The 21906-nt window shown below is 42.5% G+C and overlaps 1 protein-coding gene across 8 annotated transcripts in view; it reads right to left on the bottom strand.

The window, feature by feature from the left end:
* LOC107993599 (uncharacterized) overlaps positions 1 to 21906 on the bottom strand; it is a 249074-nt gene that overhangs the window by 125182 nt on the left and 101986 nt on the right. For all 8 annotated transcript variants that reach the window (XR_009833448.1, XR_009833449.1, XM_062087286.1 and 5 more), the window contains exons 3-4: positions 21003 to 21173; positions 17129 to 17273 (exon numbers count right to left, since the gene is read on the bottom strand). Coding sequence is in view for 6 of the 8 variants with exons in the window: in XM_062087286.1 (XP_061943270.1) it covers positions 17129 to 17273; positions 21003 to 21173 (316 nt within the window). In the remaining 2 variants the exon portion in view is untranslated. The remainder of the gene's footprint in view (positions 1 to 17128; positions 17274 to 21002; positions 21174 to 21906) is intronic.

The raw sequence follows: 21906 nt of genomic DNA, 5'->3' as shown, positions 1-21906 counted from the left end.
AGAGAAAAAGAATCCGTTCGTTTGGCGGAATTCCAAAAAAATTAAACGGGCAAACAGTCTGGACACGTTTGAGGAATCGATACCTCGACTAATTAGACGCGATATCCGTCCATTACGGAGACGGAAAGCCTTTTATCGCGGCCACGAAGGGTTAGAGGGAAGGAAATAAGAAGAGAAAACAAGGTAACGATGAATCACCCATGATTCGTAAGCGCCGTCCCTCGTTAAGATTCCTCGAACGTTGTTGCAACTTTACGAGGGGAAAGATCTGCAACTTCCGCCACACCTTGTCTCAATTAAAGCCCCGAGTGTCCACACGGTGGAAAAAAGAAACTAACTACCCTCTCTGTTTATTTCTCTCCTCTCCCTCCCGAGAGAAATATTTTAAAGCGTGGAAAGGAAGAAAGATGAAAAATTCGTTTAATTTCAGAAATTACGTCTCAATTTCAAGAAGCCTCGACATTCGGTCAACGGCGAAGATATACATGTATTAAACGCGTAACACATAGAGGAGGAGGAGGAGGAACATGCGCGAGAAAGGTAGTCGAGCAGCGGCTCGTAAACGTTGATGAGTTTACAACAAAATTACATCGTCGACGGAGCGAACGCGGCACGCCTTATTACTGTGATTACGTCTAAACGATCTATCGTGTCGGTAACGGTTTCGAGAGGCGGCTAAATTGATAATCGTTCCGAAGAGATTACCGGTTTAGATACGCACCGATGAAACCTCGTTACCTTGTTGCGAAAATCTCCGCGGATCGGACGTTCAACAATCCGCTCCTTCTGAGAAGAGGGCAAACTTTTTCCCTCCCAGCCAGGAACAGAGGACGATGGTATCCGATTCAACCCGTTCAATTTCTCATTATATAAATTTAATTATCGGTCATCCATTCCAATCCTCCCGCTTCATTTATCTTCCTCTTCGACTTTTAATATCGATATCGTCGGGGGGAAAAGAGACCGTCGCCTTTCCCGCCGATTCTCTTTTCAACTTTGTCGAAATCGCGTGCCGATTGAAAACGTCTTGGAACAAATTAACCGGCAATTGGAGAGCGTCGTAACGATATTTAAGAGAGATGTTTCGAAGAGAGTTGGTGCATTTTTAAGTGACGAGGGAGAGAGGTTTGATCGTGTAAATCCTTATACACACCCCTTCTGTTTAAACGTGCAACGTTTAAACAGGTTGATGCCGACGTTTCGCCGCCTTCGTTTTCGCTTGCCGTTTCGCTAAATTCTGCATGCGGCGTGTAAACGTATTTCAGACGATAACTCTTGCTTTTTGGCGCCAAGTTTCCGCAGATCTAGCCGGGATTACGATTTAACCGACGATTCTGAACGGAGTCTGAATTAATAAAATACGCGTATCTTTCCCCCAGCGTGAATTATCGAACAAACAAACGGCGCTACTTCTTATTCCATTCGCGCGAGAATAATCGGTGGAGGATATTCGAAACGCATCGCAGGCAACTATCCCCGCCTCCACTTCTATTCCCCGTTGAAACTTCCGCCGTTACGTGCCGCGAAAACGGGGGAAAAATAAATCGCGTGCACGATCAGGAGAAATTTACCTCCGCGAAAGAATTTCTAGCTTCGTAACTCGAATTTTACCGCTGCGTCCCGAGATGTCAAAAACAAGATACAAATACCTCGCAACGATCAATATCAATCGATTCAATTTTTACTTTTACCCTTTTAAAATCCTGTAAAACGACACTCGAGTTTCCCCTTCCTTCTATTCATCCATCCATCCGCTAATCGTTTCTTCGACGATCGAAAATTGAATCGAGACAAAAAAATTCTCTCGACCGAGATTATATAACGAAACGAGATTCAAAACAAATTGAACGAAAATTGTATATTTCCGATAAAATAAGCTCCGTTTCGAGTCGTATGATAAACCGATCGAGACGATAAACCAGTAATCTCGGATTCCCATCCAAATTACGATCTACGTCGCGTTTATCGAGGATAATAAAGCAACGGTTTTAAGAATTCTCTCGGGCGCGAGAGAGCTCGGTCGCGATCCCTCCTCCTCGCGGGACACAATGGCGCAGAAGAGGGCCGTTCGTTCGATATCGCGTGGAGCGGAACGCCGCGATTTCTAAAATTCGATTGCCTTCGAGTCGCGGGGATAGCAGGCGGGTGCAACGAGGCGGGGCAGAAGCCTCGATTGTGCCTCCACCCTGCTCGTTTCAAAAGAAACGGTAACTCACTTTGTTCCATTCCGCGCGAGTCGGACTCTTAATTCATCCACGCTTAAAGCAACGATTAATTAATCCTTTTAAATCGCGGCCATTGTTTCATCGCGGATTCGCCGCGACTTCTCTAATGATCTCTTCTGACCTTTGTTCAAATCCAATCCTCCCATTCCCTTTACATATCGTTTTTCCAAAAAATTCCTCCTTCAGAATTCGCGATATAGTTCTCTGTAATACGATATAATTACATCACAATAACGGTGATTTACGAAAATGTGGCTGATAAAGTGTACTGATAAAGAAACAAGGAATTGATGAGAATAAATTTTTTCGGAAAGTTGTTCAAGCAATACGATTCCACACGAGTGTACTCGTGATAAAGAGGGCAAATGTCTGGGATAATATAGAAAAATTTAAAAGGAGAGTGTAAAAAAGAGAATGGAAATTAATTAAAAGAAATTGCTTAGAGAGGAACGACTCCTTTATATTCCAAAAGAGATTTAATTAAGTTTACCTAGTCATAATTCTTTACATATATATATATATACTCTTTTTTTTTATTTCCACGCGGTTTAAATAACCCGTCGAAGTTTGAAGGGATCATCATTTTACATTCGGACGAAGAACACGGTCTGTGAAATCTGCGAAATATCCGCACGAGCGGTTAACGCCACGCGTGTCGGCGTAATTTTCTCGCAGAGTTATCGCAGGGTGTTCGTTTAAACTGGGCGAGGATATCCCGCGGAATGACGTTTAATATGTACACTGGGCGGCGCGCGGTAGCCTCGGTTGGCGAAAAACTCCTATCAAAGGCAAATTTGTGATTGTCAGAGCATGAAGTTAACCCACATTTCCGTCAGTTCGTGATACAATTTCATTGTACTCGGCTCGCGCCTCGCTAGTTCGATTTCACGTTCAAACAAACGATATTGAGGGAAACAGCCCCGACCGATATTCTCGATTTACGGGCATCGGCATTTATGAGCAACAGTTGATCCATGTTTCGATTATCGTGCGTTTCGATCTTCTGCATTTCTTATCGAATGAGAAAAATAATTTAGGGGAGGAGTGCAAGTTGGGATAGAGCGGTTCGAATCAAGAGAAGAGGAGAAAGAGGGCAAAAGTACGATGCACACGGGGAAACTATTATTCCGAATGATTCTTCGAATTCACCGTGCCGCTAAATCCTTGGAAAATTGACGAACATTGGAACTGGGTCAGACGTTCAACTCGTCCTGATCGTAATTTAAATTAACGAACACAATTACAACTCGGCTTGGAATGTCTTGATCTCGTTGTCACGTATATATATATAACATTCTAATGGCGTCACAAGAGTTAATTGCTCAAAACCTATCGCTCCTTTTTTCATTCTCACCAGCTTTCTCGTCGCGTTTGACTTGTTTCGAATTTATATTTCATTTCCCGTTACGTTGAGAATTCTTCAACTTGTGAAGAATTTCTGGAACTTCGATGTTACAGCGCGCCGAATTGTAAAACTCGACGTAATGTTCGGCAAATAGTTTGTCAAGGGAAAGTGAAATGAAAAATTTCAAGCGCTACGAGATCGGATTTGGCATTATTCGCCAGGCGAAGAGAGACGAATGGGGATGATTCGAGGGCGGAGGGCGTTTATCGAAAGGAAGAATCGGAAGAAATGAGAAAAACGCGCTCGGTTTCCCTTTTCGCTTTCGATCTCATCGTGAATTTCCAAGGTTCCAAGCGTGTGGGTATAAATTTTGTACGATCGCGATTGATGCTTGCAGAAAGAGAGAATCGATTTAACGAATCTTCGCGCAGAATCGTTGGTCTGATTAGACAAGATTGATCTCTCTTTTCTCGTCTCCGACGAATTTCGAATGTCAGATAAATTCGAAAGTTATCGAACCCATTTTTACGACGAAAATTTCAAAAATATTCGTTCCCTTTGCCACGCGACTAAATGCATCTTACTCCTTCAGAATAGAGAATAAATCCGACTATTAGAAATAAGTATTTACATCGCGTTCTTTTAATAAAAAAAAAAAAAAGAAAGAAAAGAAAAGTTATTTTCAAAAGATCATGCTTAATTCTCATCGATTTAAGAGTCGAAAATAAATGATATCGCGCGGTTGATATTCCCTCGACTTTAATTCGATCTCGGATTGACGTATCACCTCTCCCCGTTGTTATCCGGTTGACAAATGAAGTTCCACCGAATTTCGTAAATGAAAAAGGTGAGGAAAAAACGTGCATCACGTACGATGGAAGAGGAATGGAAACGATATAACGCGACTTTTTTTTTCTTTCGCGTGCCAGAAACAATCGTGGACGTTTTCCTCGTATTCGAATTTCAACTCTCTCTCTCTTTTCGTGTAGGGGTTGCTGCGACCCAAGGGGTGAACGACTCGAGCCGACTACTAATTTCCAGCGTGAATTCGGCTTAACTGGCGTTCAAACCTCCTACGGGAAATTCGACGGGCGCCAAAAACAATCGGACGTACGCGAAAACTGCATCAGACGCGGAATTCGCGGAATAATTGTTCCGACAGTCTTTCTCCATGCTGTACGCTGCTAACCTATCCCATCTCCTCCTTCCTTCTCTTACCCTTGGATGCTCGAGTTTCGGCTGCAATAATGCCGATGATTGTGGAAAACTTGCTCGCAATTTCACGACCTCTCGAACCAAAGATTTCCCTCTCGCCGGGAAATAAGCGTTGGTATCGTTGATACGAGAAAACTTGGAGATCAAGTGAACGAAAGGAATAATTCAACGATTATTCTTTCGAACGTGAGGCATGATAATTCTGTCGTGAGGGCTTAAAGGAGATTACGAGATCGACGAAAGTTCGTGTATCTCGATCGAGCTATCCATAACAGGTACGCGTGAAATGTGAAATAGGAAGAGGATATCCAGGAGGTATTCGAATCGAAGATGTAGGAAATTAATCACCGTCCCGGATCGCGATGTTGTGAAAAATACCGGTGGTGAACACGCGATGCTTCGACCGAAAGAATTTCCATCATCCACTTCCACGTCATACTTTCGCGCTCGATTCGTCGAATCCATTCTTCGATAAAGATATAAAGTGCAGAAATCGAGCATCGATATATCCGTCCTCCAGAATCCTTTAAAGGATTCTCGATCTCGGTAAAAAATTGGCGAGACGAAAATAATGCACACACACGTCCCTGAATAATAGACGTATAAATGGTATAATGGACTCCTTTCTTTGGTCGGCGAGGACACGGAGAAATTCTGGGAAGAAAATCGATTCTCTTATCGCGATATAAATCATCATTACAATTACATGGAATATTCTCCGTAAAATAAACTCCGATTCTGCCGATTCCATGCAATCCGCGGGAATTTATCTCTCCCCGTTTCCGCGTCCACACATACATCTCCCACATACTTCTCCATCTCTCTCTCCTTCGTTTCACTTCCCTCCTCTTCTCCTTCTCCATTTGCGGGAAATACAAGGATCATCTTGTTGTCCCCCTTCCATCTCGAGAGAAACGTTTCTCTTTCCAATTGGTAGCCACTCGTCTCTTCATCGTTCTCCTCGATTCTCTTTACTCCAGGTGACGTAAACAAGAGGAAATGCGTTTCATATTTATAAAAGAGTTAATATTTATCCCAGGCGAATAGCTTTTTTTTTACTTCCCGGTTACTTGCCACCCCATCGTTACCATTTCCACAAAGTTGGTCGCACCTCGCACAAGCTCCATCATATTTTCCTTTTTTTTTTTCTTTCATTCTCGTCCTCGACTTCGTCGTCCCGCTTCGAGCGCTGCTTAAAGCATTCGATCAGTACTCGCCGAGGCAAGCCACCTTTGAGATTCGATCGGGAGAGGCGGGTAACGATATCGGTGGCAAATTGAAAGCCAAATAAGCGTCGCATCCTCGTTTCATAGGTGTTTCGAGAAGAATCTAAAATGACCCGATCGACATCAAAGAGATAATTATTTCCTTTAAATGTCTCGTATCGGTTCGTGAAACGAAATTCGATTCGAATCGGGCGAATCGTTGAACAATCGACTAGTCATTGCCAACGATGAAAATTATTCGTGTATATAATAATATCTGGAATCGTAGAGGATTGTATATGTGTGTTACAACTTTGCCTTTCCTAGGATACGTTTAAAGGGCCGTTATGACATCTCTCTCTCTCTCTCTCTCTGTATCACGCGCACACACTTCACCAATTACGTTATCCTCCCAATTGGTTTCCAATAACGCATTTATACACTCGAATGCACCCTCTGTGGGTTATCAAACGGATCAGTTTTCAAGTGCACGCCCGCGCATGCAGCGAAACATTTCACCGATTGCATATTATTCAAAAGCGGATCCCGTTTTCTTCCCTCGTTTTGAATTATTCACCAACGTGCAAATATTCATTCTCTTCGAACCAGGCAATGTTTTATCGCGTATTATACGACGGGCAAGATCGTCGCTGAATCGCGCCAACTTGATGCACTATTTGTTCGTAATTTTCCAACCCGCGCGTCACAACTCGTTCATACTCGAACGCCAAATTCTAATAATATTCTATCACGACGATAACGATACTTGTGGTGCTCACTCTTAATTCGTACTACGTTTTCTTAAAAAAAATCGTTGAAACAGACGGTAATTCGATTTGACGTTTTCGTAGAGATTGCAGGGTTATCCTTCGCTGAAAGGAATCGCAAATATAATTCTCCGCTCCTTTTAAGTTCCTGAAACTCGTCTATCGACCGTCCAATCCCAATCTCGAAACGATGATAACTTCCTCCAACAATTTCATTTATCCTCACCAGCAATGATTCGAAATCTTTCAAACACCATCGATCCACCCGATCGAATCGAATCGAATCGAATCGAATCGAATCGATGAAAGGCGAGATAAAAAGAGCAGAGCACAGTGACGGGCGAACAACAACTATTTCGAAACAGTTTCCAGCGTCGTGCGGTGTCCCCCTCTGTCGAGGAGGCGGCAGTTGCGAGAAATTTTAGTTCGGTCGACGCCTCGATCGCTGGAGCGGAATGGGTCGAGGAGGGGTGAGGCTCCATGTCAAGACGATTTCGTTTCCAACCCTCCGCCATTTCCAACCGGGATCACCGAACACTGATCGCCGATTGTTTCAATCGGCTTTAGCCACCGGCGCTTCCTCCCCATCCCTCCTTGCCCCCTTCTTATCCTTGCCCGCGCCACCCCAACAATTCCTCGATACAACTCGACTTCTGCCCGACCAAGATACGAGAGGTTCCCGGATTGGCGAGCACGCGAGAAAAGGTAAACGTGGAAATTTCCATACGGAGCCCCAACTTTCCGGTGTTCTCGGTATTTACCGAAATCTGCCGCTTCCGAAATCTGTACAAGATGGGGGCGTTGATACGAGCATCGATCGCATACGATTTACATTAATCCATTCTCGACGCGTACCACCGCCCTGTGCACGTATGTTTAAATATGTGATTCGAGCGAATATAACTTCGTTCACACTGTTATTCGAAAAGCTTACGAATAGTTTACGAAACGTGTGTGCGAATCGCTTCACGGATAAATCGTCTGCTAGCAAGGAATAGTGTTGGAAGACGAGAGGATTTATTCGCCAATTCTTCAAAGAGTTTAATCAAATTTTAGCCAGGCGATCGTAAAGAATCGCGATAGAAAGAAAGGATGCATCGATATTCTTAAATATTCGAGTACGTTCATTTCCCCGAGGAATCGCGCCACGCTAGGCTTAAGAACCGTCAAAGAAAAGAGAGAACGGAGCTCCATAACTCCATGATATTGACCGCTTTATTTCCCGCGATATCTCGAAATATAGCGATTCCATATCGATGCGCCTTTACAGCCTTACACTTACCCCGCCAAGAAATTCAGGATTCGATTTAAGGGTCGCGAGACCCTTTTATCCTTTCCTAGGAGCGCTTGCCAACGTTTCGCTCTGAACAACGCCGTTCACGCGAGTAGAGCAACGCGCGCAAAACCTCGACAAACCTCGAAGAATGAGGGAGAGAGTCGAAGACAGGGTCGTGAAACGTTTGAAATTACTTTGATCCGGGGGGGAGAGAAGACTTGTAGGGGTTTCTTTTGTCCGGAGGATCTCTTGGTTATCAAGCCGAACGGGAGAGGGAATTCACCGGCAATTTCACACCGGTTCAACCGGCGGTCGAAGGAAAGAGGGGCGGTTTGATCCCGGAGTCGACCGCCTCGCGATCGAAGCGAAGCGGTACATCGTCATTTCCGGCCAAGTTGGACCTCGTTAGCCGTTCATCGAGCGCTTCGATTCCATCCTTCCCTTCCCCTTCTTTCTTCTCCCCCCTTTTCCAGAAATAAGCCCAGCTCGCTTCCTCGCTTTCGAGGAGATTAAAGTATAAAAATTGCTCTCCTCCTCGGAGCAAATTTTATCTTTCCATTTCTTGTTTTTTTTTTTTTTTTTAATTTAAAAATTTACACAGTTTTATTGTTATATTTATTGTAGGATTATTCTTTTCATTCGTGGCTGTCGTCTATATCTCGTCTCTCAAATCTCAAATAGAGTAATCTCGTAGATAGCCGTATTGGCAGTTTCGTGTTTCGATCGTTATTACTGGCGCAGGGGAGAACGGGAAACGACGGGTTACGCCGAATTATTAGCCTAGAAAAATAATCATGTTGCCGTTTCCACGTCGAATACGAACATTTTTCGCGATACCTGGATGCAAGTCGGGTATTAAACACGATTGGGTTGATACGCCTCGAGTCCGGAAGGATGTCGAGGAGATAAGTGGAAAGATAATGACGGGAATAATTCCTGAGAAACGATAGCGTGACGAGGTAACGGGAATATGGAAATATTTGAAATTCATCCCTCGTTACGTTTGTATATAATTCCCATCGCGATGCTACAACGATGCGATGATACAATTCGATTCTATTTTTTCCCCTCTCCTCCCGTTGCCAAAATTTATCGTTAAAAAAAGAAAAAAAATATCGAGAATGAAACATTTCTCTCTTTTCAACGTTCAATCGTATTTGTTAAAACCTGTCGGCCGATCCTGGAAAAATATAATCTATGCGTTTTATTAAAATAGTTTATCAAACACGCCCGGCACACCGATCTGTGTTTATTTTCGACTTCCCCCCTTTCGAGAATGAAGTGTCGAAAGAGCTGGCAACATTTGTCACGCGGTTGATCGTTTCCCCCGGTATTCGAGGATAACTCGATAGCGGGAACAGACCGGTCGATGGAATCCATTCGTTTCGAAACGTCAACTCCTTCGTCAGGGAGCGACAGTATCGTCGACACGTCCGTAATTATCTTCGCTTCCCTATCCCTTAGGAAGTTGGTGGCAGTGCTAATTAACGTGCTACACAATTCGCCCATTTCGCGTCGTGAATATTTTCAATACGAGTATCGTGTACGGCTACATTTCCGTTTGCTCGCCGTCACTTTTTCTTCTTTTTCTTTATTTCTCAGCCACCAATCGACTAAAAAAGGTGGCCGGCGTGCCGGGGGTGTGTGTGTGTGTGTGTGTGCTCTCGCCAGCTTCGTACAAATTTAATCTAAAAAACCTGGTGCTTAATTACGCGTTGGCCGATGGCATTTTTCACCGAGAAATTGATTTTACCCAGTCGTTTCCGGTTTCATTACTCGAACCCCCTCTGCTCTCCCCCATCCTTCCGCCGCATCCTTCATTCCTCAACTTCGAAATTCCTCGAAAGTTTCCTTCGAGAAAGGCTACATATTGACATTCATTTTTTCGAAACGATCGTCATCGAGCGCGCCCGTGCCACCAGAAATTCCAACCAGACGGAAACTTTCAACCAGACCTAACTAATAAGCGCTTCCTTGTCCTCTCCTCTTGTAACTACTTTGGATCGATAGCTTCTGAAACTTTTCCCTTCCGACTTAATTTAAATTAAATGTCAACAGCTTGTACGCGACACCGGCTTCCCAACTTTCCCCTCTCCCTCTCTCTCTCTCTCTTCCTCTGCTTCCTTCCCTTCCTCTTCCCTTTTACCTCGCGTTACGTTTATTTTCTACTCAAAAAAACGGGGATCGCATTCGATCGTAGCTGTGAATCGTCAACTTCCATTTGTCTCCCGATCAATTTCGACGATATTGTGCAAATCTTTTTAAAAACAAAAATTCCACGTCCTCGTTCTAAGATCTAGATAAGTTCCTATCCTATATCATTTTACCGCCACGTCAATTACAGATTCCGCGAATCTGTAGTAGTTTCCAAGGTAGTTCTAAAATGCTCCGATCTCTTGAACACGACGATTATTCCAGTCGGTGTCTCGTTTCATCGTAGTTTAAAAATTCAAATTATTATAAAACCAAGCGTAGAATTCACGATCAGAAATGCCCAAGTGTTAGAAAATTTACGGAGGGAAGGGTGGGAGGGAGAGGAGAGCACGAAGGTGATGATTGCTCCATAGTCTGCACACGTCGGTGGCACGTTTTCATTAACGCTCGCTAGTATGGTTGGAAGCGAGTAGCAGAGTAAAAGATAAGTGGTTATCTTTCGTTTCTCTCTCTCTCTTTTCTCCTATATTCAGTGAGGTTGTGTCCGAGTCGGGGGAGGGGGCCGGCTAGATCGCGCGTTTCACTATGGAAGCAGGTTTGTCTTCGTCAAGACAGACGAAAGGAGCGGGAAGTGGTAGCTTTTTAGAAAGCGCATTCTCCTGTCCGTCCTCTCGTGAAAACGATCCACTCAGCGCCAGAAAAGATGGTGCATTGCCGCTTGAAAAATGAATATCTCCCACCCGGCCAAGGGTGGAAAGAAAAAAATTCCAACCCGTCGTCGTTATGCTTCCAGTTCGCCCCTTTCTAATAAAACGTCATACGAAAATTTATTTTATCATCCCTGTTGTTCCTTCTCCTATTTTTCCTTTCAAACTCTCTACTCTCTCGAGTTCAGATTTCGAACCCTCGAAGAATATCTTAATTTTGTCAATATATCGTTTCTTGTTTCTTCTGATAAGAGCGTCTCTTTGTGAAATATACGAGAATAAACGTGTTGCGTTATAATTTTCAATCTGTAAATTGCAATTCGATACTCGTCTTTGGGTATCAATCGGAGATCAAAAATATCAATCAACTATTGTTATCGAAAAACTGATCGATTGTTATAAAATTTGACATTATCGACACGGCATTTGTAACAGAAGCCGCTCAACTTTTATCAAACGTATCGTATTTCACGAGGAGGATGTTAAAAATACCTTTCTTATCCATATTTCATTTATAACTCGTAATGATATTCCCGCGAGAGCCGAGTTAACAAGGGGTTAAAATCAGCTATACCGTCTGCTACGCGGGATTCAAAGTTTCGGGAAACACGAAAATGGATAGTTAAGCTAGGTAGATCGAGTATACTTCTCTCCTCCCTCCTAATTAATACCAACCTCGATAATCCATATTTTTCTCGCCTCATTCCCTTCGAAACAGAAATAAAACTCGCCCTTTTCTTTCTTCTTTTCTTCAAAAAATTGATCTTCCATCTTCGCCACGACATACTTCTCACAAAGTGTACATCGTATGTATATATATTTATATATATATATATATCGAGGGGGGAAACAAAACTTTTCAGTTTTTCATCTCTGAACGTGAATTTAATCCATTTAATCCCTCTCGCAACCGTTATTATAGCAAGCTCTCGCCGTATATCTCGCGAACGTACACTTGTCCCCTCTCCCCCCCTGTACTAACGATTATTTTTGTCCCCTTTTCTCGCGAAAACGCAACGAGTCTGCTTATACCGGCCGTAACGAACCGCGAGCTTTATGGAAGGCATTAATTAAATTAACGGGATCATTAATTGCGGCCCCGCGCATTTCTTGAGCCTTTCGTGTCCCGCAAATCCCGGGGAACGGGACACCTCGCTTCCTCCTGTTTACAACGAAACGGACACGAAACGGTCAGGACCCCCGCTGGATCCCGTGTCCTCTTCGTATCGAGTTCGACCATTTATTCGCGGGAACAAATCACGAGAACGTCACCAACTTCGTCGTCGAATTTATTTATTTATTATTTTCTTTTTTTCGAGGAGAAGGAGAAGGAGGCCAGGAAAACTTCGGCACCTCCGGCGAATCACTCTTGGCACACACAAACGACACGGAATTCAATTCAAGCGCACAGGTGTTTCGAACTTGGAGAAGTTCGGGCTCTTGGTCTTTCGAGACACGTATATACATTTTCTACGAGCCGAGAGAAGAATTATCAACCGTTCGAAGGGAAAGATTCTATTACTTGAGCTTTTGTATTAATTTTCATTGATTTTCTTGGTAATTTTGAATTTCATAGATGAATCTTTTTTTTTTGCTTGTTTATTGTTAGCATATAATCGTGCAATTTTGATTCTCCGTTTCCGTGAATATTTCTTAATAACTCGAATACTTTCTTTTCCAAATCCAATTGATTATTACCTCTTCAATTTTATTCGATTGATCGTTTAACCAAGCCATTTGAAACCTGTCAGCGGGTGAAATATTCACACGGGTATTTTTAATTTCCAAATAATCGATAACGTTTTCGAATATTTTTCACCATTCTCGTTTCCATATCGTCATTTCCGGCCTGGTAATAATAACATTGAAATTATTCAACCCTCCCTCTTTATAAAAGGAAAACCTATCCCCGATCATCGTCTTTCGGTTCTTGTTCCAATTTTCTCTTAATCTGCGAGCCTAGATCCCGGTAGAAAACGGGGTAAAGTAAAGCAGATAACAGGAATGAATTCCGTTCGAAAGCTTTTACAATAATACAACAGCTCCACCGATCGTCGTGATATTGCGAATCCCGGACCGCGTTTTGTATCTCCTCGCGTTTAATCCCTTCGAGCACGGTACGTCAAACTAGCAGAAATACCTCTAAACGAGACGTAGAAATATCGTATCGCATTAAAAGAAACCGTGGGTAAAAAATTGAAAGAAGCGTACACGGTCGGTCTCTTTTTATTGTATTTGGCAGTTCAATTAACAGAATTGAGAATTTCTGGAAATAAAAGAAAAAATAGTACGTTAGGTATAAAGTGGAAAACGTCTTCCTATTTAACTTTCCTCCGCTCTTCTCTCCCCTCCCCCCCGCCTCCCTCCAATCTTTCAATAAAATTTTCCTACTTTGCTTGCACCGCGTATGCCCGTCTTTTCTACTACTCCATGCCGTGTAAACGTTGCAGAAGGGGAAGCAACTTCTTTTTTTCAGAAATGCCGGTGAATAGAACTCGCGAAGGTTGGAGAAGAGAGGAAGTAGTTAAAAATAAAAATTTCTTCCGCGCGAGAAATTTTGAAAAAAAAAGTAATAATAATAATAATTTACATTTGCACGATTTTATAAGCTCCGAGTGTGAAAAAAAACGCGGTGAAAGCGTGTTTAATACAACTAAGTAACGGGAAAATTGTATCGTATTTACGGAGAGGAAATACGCAAGAAACGTGAAAAAAAATTTGTTCACTCTGTTAATGAATTAATAACCAACACCGCTTAATAGGGGGAGAAACGTTTGATAATGTTCCCGGAAATAATTCGTGGATTCATCCCAATTGAATCGAATATAAAAAGAAACGCGCAATTACAAACGTGATTCGCTGCGCATCCAATTCGAAGATTGTCCGAGCTGCATTCGTAGAACGAAGCGTTGCGCTTTGCAAATGTTTTTATTTATTCCACAGCAACAACACTTTTCCTATCGCGAGAGTAAACCATCGTAACATTCTTCTCTCCGCCCGATATTAATTAAATTTTTCGACTCGTCGAATTCGTGTTCTCCATCCCCTTCCCCTTCCTTCCAACTTTTTTCCCCACCCCATCAACGCGCCGCAATTTAATCACGATTTAAACACAGTTTATCCGTAACAAATCGCGAGTTAATTATTACAAGTGCTCGTTTTATTAATAACTCGCCGCGCAACTTTCCACGCCACGTCAGCGAGCCGTGTAAACGTCTAATTAATTTTGGCCCCGAAAACTTGGCCGGTTGTTTCGCCTGTGTTTCCTCGAACCGAAATGGCGCGTCGACCTCGTATCGCGTACGTAATGTTTTTAAGTCGTTCGCGGAGGAAACGAGTTGCCGGCGCATACTTGAAGGGCGCGAAGAAAACGTACGTACGTCAGTTATGAACGATGAGAGGCTCGCCGTTTCCACGAAGAAATTACTTACCAGGGGTTGCATGCAACGGAGGCATCCTGCGTTGATCGAGCGTTCGCGGGAACACGTCCTATTCTCACCAATGACGATTTCACCTTCGTTTTTACTATTTTTTTAACGATCCTGTAACGACCGTGCCTCCCTCCCCCTCTCGCGTTTCCTTAAAACCTTATTTCTCGTTTCGCGAGAAAAATTCTCGAAAAATTGACCAGATCGCGAATTTTTATCTAGTTGAATTATAAATAAATAAATGTAATATGTATATCGTATTCGGCAAAAGACGAAGTTATAAAAAAAAAAAAAGGAAAGAATTTTAAATTTTCGCGTGAAAAGCGCGAGAAGAAATTAAAAAGTCATTGAAATCACTTTTTGATTTATTTCAACTGGTTGCCGAGATATAAGTTTTATTATTTATAGCGCTTAATACAGGGCAGAAATTATGGATGGGCTCGCGACCGAGTGACCTGGATTTTTCCGGGAAGCGTGTACTTTCAGGAATCGCGTCTGTCTGGAGTTTGGGATAGATTGGTAGAGAGGTGGGAACGAGAGATCCGAATAGAATAAAACGGGAATAGAAATAATAAACGATTAAAAAATTACCTTTTTCTTTTATCTCCGCGATATTTTATCTCGAGAAATCGTATCGAGATAAATGAAAGAGATAACGATCGTTGATTCGTCGTTACTATCTTTGACTTAAATTCTTTCTAATTTCTATTTAAAAATTTAACAGAGTTTTGAGTTAAAATAGATATATATGGTATTGTATTTCTAGAAAAATTTTTTGCTTAAAACGATATTATTAACCGAAGATTCTAAATCTAATTTAAAAAATCCATTTGAAATAAATCGGATTTTCATTTATGTGAAATATGCAAAAGGTATGTAATTTGAAATATATATATATGTACTTGGATGAAAATTCGCAGTCTAATAATCGCGATACGAAGTTCTTGGAACTTCGTATGTGACGTACTCGGAAATTCTTTCCCCATCAAAAGTGTCCGCTTTTCGCGCTAGACAAGTAATGCATCGTACTTGGAAGTCGTAAATCGTTTCCACGGAAACCTTGCTCTTGTTTTTTACATATCGCCCGAATTTTAACGCGTAATTTGATTCGTTTTTTTCCCTCCTCTTCTCTTCGCCATTAGAAAGTATAATGGTAATAATCATAGAAAGAAGGGATGAAAGTGACAAGAAAAATACGAGGCAATTACTTCGGGAGGAAAGATCGAGAAGATCGTAAAGTTTCGACACGCGAGGAACTTCTGTAATTAAAAGCGTGTGCCTCGTACACACGCTCGCTCGTTAATTCGTTTACGACGCAAGAGAAAAAGAACTGGTGATAAAAAAAAAAAAGGAAAAAAATTGACCGATGATTTAAGTCGAAGAATCTTAGGGGAGAGAGAAAAAGATGGAAACTTTCCTTAAAGATTATTTTTCTTTGAAAAATTATAATAAGTCGTATAATTCTTCGTTTAAAGGATAGATTAAACTGGTACGCGAATTTTGCTCGAGCATTTCTAGCATCGTCCATACGTGTAATATGCGAGTTCTTGCGTCTCTTTAAACTTAACTAATTTTAAACACAGACTACGTAACAGCGACGAATATGTGTGTAAATTATACAAGCGCAAGCTTTCGCGTAGAATTAAGGGAATATGTGTATGAATAATTATAATTAATTATTGTTAAAATATAATTATAAAAAACACCACGGATCTAAACAAAGTTTTCACGTGCATTCGAATACTTAGTAGCATAATTTATGCACGTGCAAACTTACGAAACTACAAATTATACACATACGTATATATATATATATATAATTTACCATATTTGTATTGCTTCAAATTTTATATAAAATTATATATATTCATCCTTTGCCATCTTTTCCCCTTAATTTTGACCGTGTAATTCCGATCTGAAATTAATAATTAGAATATCTTCTCTTTTATATAAATGAGATGACTCGTAATCTCTCTCCAAATTGTACATCCGTAATAGATTCGATCGAGATAAAGCGTAGGAAATTCCAGAATTTCAATTGACGATGAATAACACAAGGAGAGCTAAGCAAGTACATCTAATAGGTTTAAAATTACGGCAGACAAGGCTGTCAGCCCGGCAGCGAAACTTCATTTCCAACTCCCCCTTAACTTTTCGTTATAACCATCTCCGAGATCGAATGCTTCGAGCAAGCTTAACGTTCCGATTCGCTTTTCAATCCCGTATCAGAGCTTCGGAGAATTAATCCCCTCGTCAAACTTCTCCACGCGTAACGTAACGTTCCCTCGAATTTTCGCACCGTCCTGGAAAAAACACCCTCTCCTCTCTCTCTCTCTCTCTCGAATTTCGAGAAAGGAGTAGAATCCAAGATAACGGGATAGCACAGAACGGAAGAAGCATTAAATTCTAGGCGAGTGGATCGGCTGAGAAAAAAGGAGGAGGCAAGTTAGCTCCTATCCGTTTTTGAAGTGGCTGAATAGCCGGTGGGACGCGATGCACAGAGGCGAAAAGAAGGAAAATTCAAACGGCAAAGAAATTTATTTCTTTGATTGACATTCAAAAAGAACACCCCCTCCTCCCCCGAGTTTCCTTTAACTTGAATTATGAATAGGGAAGAGAGAGCATAGGCTTGCCTGAAGGGGGAAACATTTTTGCCATGAGAGGAGAGCAGACGTAAATATTGACTCGCGGACTTACGGCTCGTCTTCGTACGGGGAGGAGGGGGGATCCCCTTTTTCGCGAGGGTTCGCCGCGCGATCGCCGAAAGTAGAATAAACTATGGTAATGATGCAACGTTTTCACTCACCGGCTCTCCATCCTGCATTTCCCCTCCCGCGCTTTGCAGTTGCTTTTGAAGTCCTCGTAAATCTGGCTGCACGGTTTGCCGCGTAAACAGACGCTCAGCGCATGATTGCAGGTCGGCAGCGCGTCGATGGGGTACGGATCCTTATCTGGAATATCGAGAGAGAGAAAGAGAGAAAGAGAGAGGGTTAATATAATTCTTTTCCATCCGTGTCTCTCGTCAAATACGGAGGATCGAGTGGAAATGAAGGAGTGGAGGAAAAGGTGCGCAGCAAGGGGAGGAGAGGAGACGTTTGCGAGTTTGCTGGAAAAAAAATTCCCCGCTGCGAGCACTCGACACGATCGGTTTATCAGAGTTTTGAGTATTCGAGTATCTTTATCTCGTTGAATCCGTGTACTTTAAGGAAGGAGGAAAAAGGAATTTAACGAATCTGTTATGCGTACACCCTGTTCAACTCGTATTTATTAAAAATATCTGATTAACGCTTGTTGACTAATTAAAAAAATTTCTCCAACAAGAAATGCAACAAGAAAATTCACGATATCTTACTGATAATTTCCCTCCAAACGTATAAATAGAAAAGACTTGTCTGCTCGACGAAGAAAATAATAAAAGCTATTATTCTCTTATCGGAAGAAGGAAGGGAATACGGATAGGATTTAAAGTGGCGAAGAGAGATTTTTCGCGGATAAAGAGGAAAATTTCCTGTGAATAATTTCTGAGAACGTTCACGAATTCCTCGGTAATAAAAAAACGATTAAATTAATTCATTTCAAGGAGATGACGGAGAAGAAGATTCGAAGAAATCGCAAAAATTATGGAGAGAACACAAAATCGATTCGATCAACCAATTGTTAGATTAACTTCCTTGCAAAAGCAATAATATATATATAACTATAAGATACATACGTATAAACAAAAGGAGAGAAGCTGATAAAAAGAAAAAGAGATTCTCTCGTGGAATGGACAGAGAGGAGGTAAGCCATTCTTATCCGGTAAGAGTGAGAACGAAAAAAGGAAAACGGAGAGAGAAAGAGGACGACGAGAGGCAAAGGAGAGGAAAAAGAGAGAGAAAAAAGGAACGCGGCTGAAACACCGAGTGTGGGTGAAAAGAAGCGTATTGGGAATTATCCGTGAATCGTTCGAAAATGCTCAAAAGGCTCGACGGGCCGGACGAGCGAGCCCTCGGGAAAATGAACAATGGAGATCGTAGGAGAAGCCGCAATGGCGCGGAGGTTATATAAGGGGCCGCAGTCAAAGATATCGCGATCCCTTTGTTTCTTCCACGAGAGCCGCGACCGAGCCCCTCTTTTTCAGTCAGAAGAGAAATATATACCCGACTGAGTGGCACCTCGATCAAATTTTCCTCCGCGTCCTCCGCTCTGTCTTCGACAACCTTTCGAGATAACCTTCCCGCGATTAACGTCATCCTGATATACGTCCCAAACAGATCGAGGCGATCGAGATAAAACTAAAGTAACCCTCCTCCTCCGATGGATTCGTTTCGACGAGAATTAGATTATCATCCCTCGAATCATTCGTTTAATTACGACTTTCCAACGGTATATACGGTGCATTCGAACAATTGTCGCGGGGGAAGAGAAGAATATCCGTGGAAGATGGAAATTTTAATTTCGGAAAGAGAGCACCGAGTGTCTTGAGAGGCAATTAAGCGAGAAAATAAATTAAGCTAACAAGCCGAGATTTCGCCGTTCCGTTAATAAACGATTCGAATTAATAATTTATAAGTGCAAAGATAAAACTGCGCGATTAAAATACGTTCGGATGAAAATATCGCGATTTCTCGGGACGAATATCGTCGAGCGGAGATCGCACGATTCGTTGAATCCAATCGAGAACACGAATGGAAAATATAATATATTGGTGAAACAATTTAGGGTGTCGAGAGGGGGTTGATATATCGAAATCGAGAAGAATACCGGCGAAGAAAGATCTGGGAATAATTTGGGAGTAATGAGTCGAGCAATTAGAAGAGTTTGGCCAGAATCTTAATTACATTACATCCATCCCGGTGTATAAGCCGGCATGGGCCGGCGAAAGCCGGTCATACGGGGGAGGCAAGGTGGATAATGAAAGGCCGCAGCCGCAGCCGCTACGAAAACCAAGAAGCTTCGGCACTTAATGAGATTAAATTCGCTCTTCTGCTTGGGAAAAAAAGGAAACTACGAAAAGGGGAAACTGGCGGCTGGGCCACGAATGGGTGTTGGAGAGGAGGCTGTGTCTGTGAGCGAGAGAGAGAGAGAAGAAAGAAGAGAAGAAGGGGAGAAGAAAAAAGAAAGAAGGAGAAAGGAGGTCTGGAAAAGGTTCCTCTTTCTCTCCATTAAACACGCAAAGATCCGCGCGTTTCTCTCTTCTCGAAGTCGACGTCAGTTTCAGAGTCCGGTGAAAAGCAACGCGTTATGCATCCGAGGCCTTTGATGCTTTCGGCGAGCCGTAAAAAGAAAAAGAAAGAAAAAAAAGAAAAGGAAGGAATCAATTCCGAGCTTTCGCCTTGGCGCGTAACGTGTTGCATGCATCCGCCATTTCTCATTTTTCCTCGAGTTAGTTCCCCCGCTCCTCGATCCTATCGCGCACAACTGAATAATTAAGGAGGGCTTACTTCCGAAATCCGTTCACGGAACGATTTTTAAAAATAAAGCAGATCGATGACCCGGCCGATTCTATCTTGCGTCAAGAGGGTTGCGCGTAGGGGGTGCGCGCAAACGGTGATTTCCCAACAATGGAACTTTTGAAAAATTAAACGATCACGGATGATGAATTAGAAACGGCGGCGAGCAAAATAATGTTTCCCCGTTGGAATTCGTGAAACGTGTAATCTGGTTGCGAACAATCGGGGGTGACACGGAAAAAAAAATAAGTAAGAATAATTTCGTTTCCGATTCGCCTCGATGGCGAAATCGGTTTAAAATATACAACGACGTGGGATTAAAATTGGTAGTAATCGAGGCGGAAAACGCGTTTCCGAAAAGTTCGTGGTAGAAAGAAGAAAAAAAAAAACATCGAGCCTAGCTAACGCTGATCGAGAATAATCGAGAATATTCGAGAGAATAATCTGATTCTGGGAAGGAGGCCAGGGAAGTAGCGGAGAAACGCAGACGAGCGGATTCGGTTGGAGAGCGCGCGAGTCGAGGACGACGACTGGCGGCGCTCCTTCTTTTTTTTTCGCCTCGAATGCGTCTAACGTGGATGGTTAAAGTTAAGGTTAAAGAAGAAAGGAACGATTATTAGAAACGTTCGCGACTCGTTAAAAGTTTCCGAGCTCGAGTCATCGTCGTCGAGGGGAGGGGGAGAGGAAGGGGAGAGGGGGGTGGAGAGATCGAGGCCGTCGAGAGGAATTTTCCCGACGTTCCTGGCCGGAATCCCTCGTTACAATCACGACTCGCGATTAAACGCTTGTTAGAGGATTAACGCGTGTCCAGCTCGATCCCTTTTTCACGGCGACTAGATTGATCTTAATTGATTTTCCCTGTTCCCCTATAAATCCTATTTTCCGACGAGAGAAAAATTCTACGACTCTATATACGTATTGTACGTATATTCGCGGAAAGATTCCGTAATTGCGAATTGGAAAATGAACGAAATCGAACTATCAACTTCAACTTGTTATTATTAAATAAACGTAGTCGACGTATAACGAGTAGTAGGAAATATTTTTAGTAGTAGAAATTATTAACGCGAGAAACGTCGACATTTTTTTTTTTTTAGGTTTATTTCGAAAATTTGTTACAATTTTTCGCACGAATTTTGGGAAGGCGAGTTTTTAAACGACTGATCAAAGTTTGAAAGGAATAAAAACTGTTGGAACTTTTCGAAGGTAATATAGAGAAAATAATGGCCCTCTTAACGTTAAACTTACCCTTCTTTAAGACGTAGATGCAAGGGTGGTCGAAGAGGAAGTTCTGGAAACTGTTACAATCCGGGTCTACATGCGGTTCCCTGCAGAGGCACGTTGGGCGGAAGAAAGGGAAAGCTTGCAGAGTGTGCAGGGCCGCTTGACACTTTGTCACTGTCACCGTCGAACAAGCCACTGTAACAGTTAAATTATTATTAAGCGGGTGTGCTCATTGCCGATGACAAATACGCCACCTTAACGAGCCTCGAGCATGAATATATTTCACGAATCTCTCTCCAGTCAAATGCTTCTCACTAAACACGTGATGTTCCGTTCAAGAAAATGAAACGCGTGCAATTCGACTATGTAAATGACGTCGTTGAAATTCAAACCCCCCTCCCCGACAATTCCATCTCGATTGAACGAAAACAGAAGATACTCCAATCGATGAATTTAACGCGCTTAATATTTTACACATTTCCACCGTTTTCCAAAGGATTACGTTTCTCGCGAGTGCAATGATAAATTGGATCGAAGCCTCTTTGTCAAACATCGATTTTTATATCCATGCTTATATTCTATTCTATCAAGATTATAAAAATCGCATTCGAAAAAATTCGTACGTAAAGGGGGCCGAAAGTCTCGGCGGAGGGATTATCGAGAATCGCAACAACGAAACTCTGTCTCGCGTTACACCGTGGGGAGCAATGGGGACCGCCACGGTTGGAAAACCGGGGATAACACTCGAGGTGTCTCGGTTCGCCCGTGTATGCGTATTCCCTTTTCCTCGAACCGCGACATTCGCCCCTTGTCATATCGCCGACGCGATATCGGTTCTGGGGAAAAATTGTACCCAAGAGTGGAGGCGCAGAAACTTTCGTTACAGAAACGAGGAACGGGGCGCCGTGATATATTCCGTTCGCGACGG

The sequence above is a fragment of the Apis cerana genome, linkage group LG1, assembly GCF_029169275.1.
Source record: "Apis cerana isolate GH-2021 linkage group LG1, AcerK_1.0, whole genome shotgun sequence".
Classification (NCBI taxonomy): Eukaryota; Metazoa; Arthropoda; class Insecta; order Hymenoptera; family Apidae; genus Apis; species Apis cerana.
This window is presented reverse-complemented; position numbering and strand designations above follow the sequence as displayed.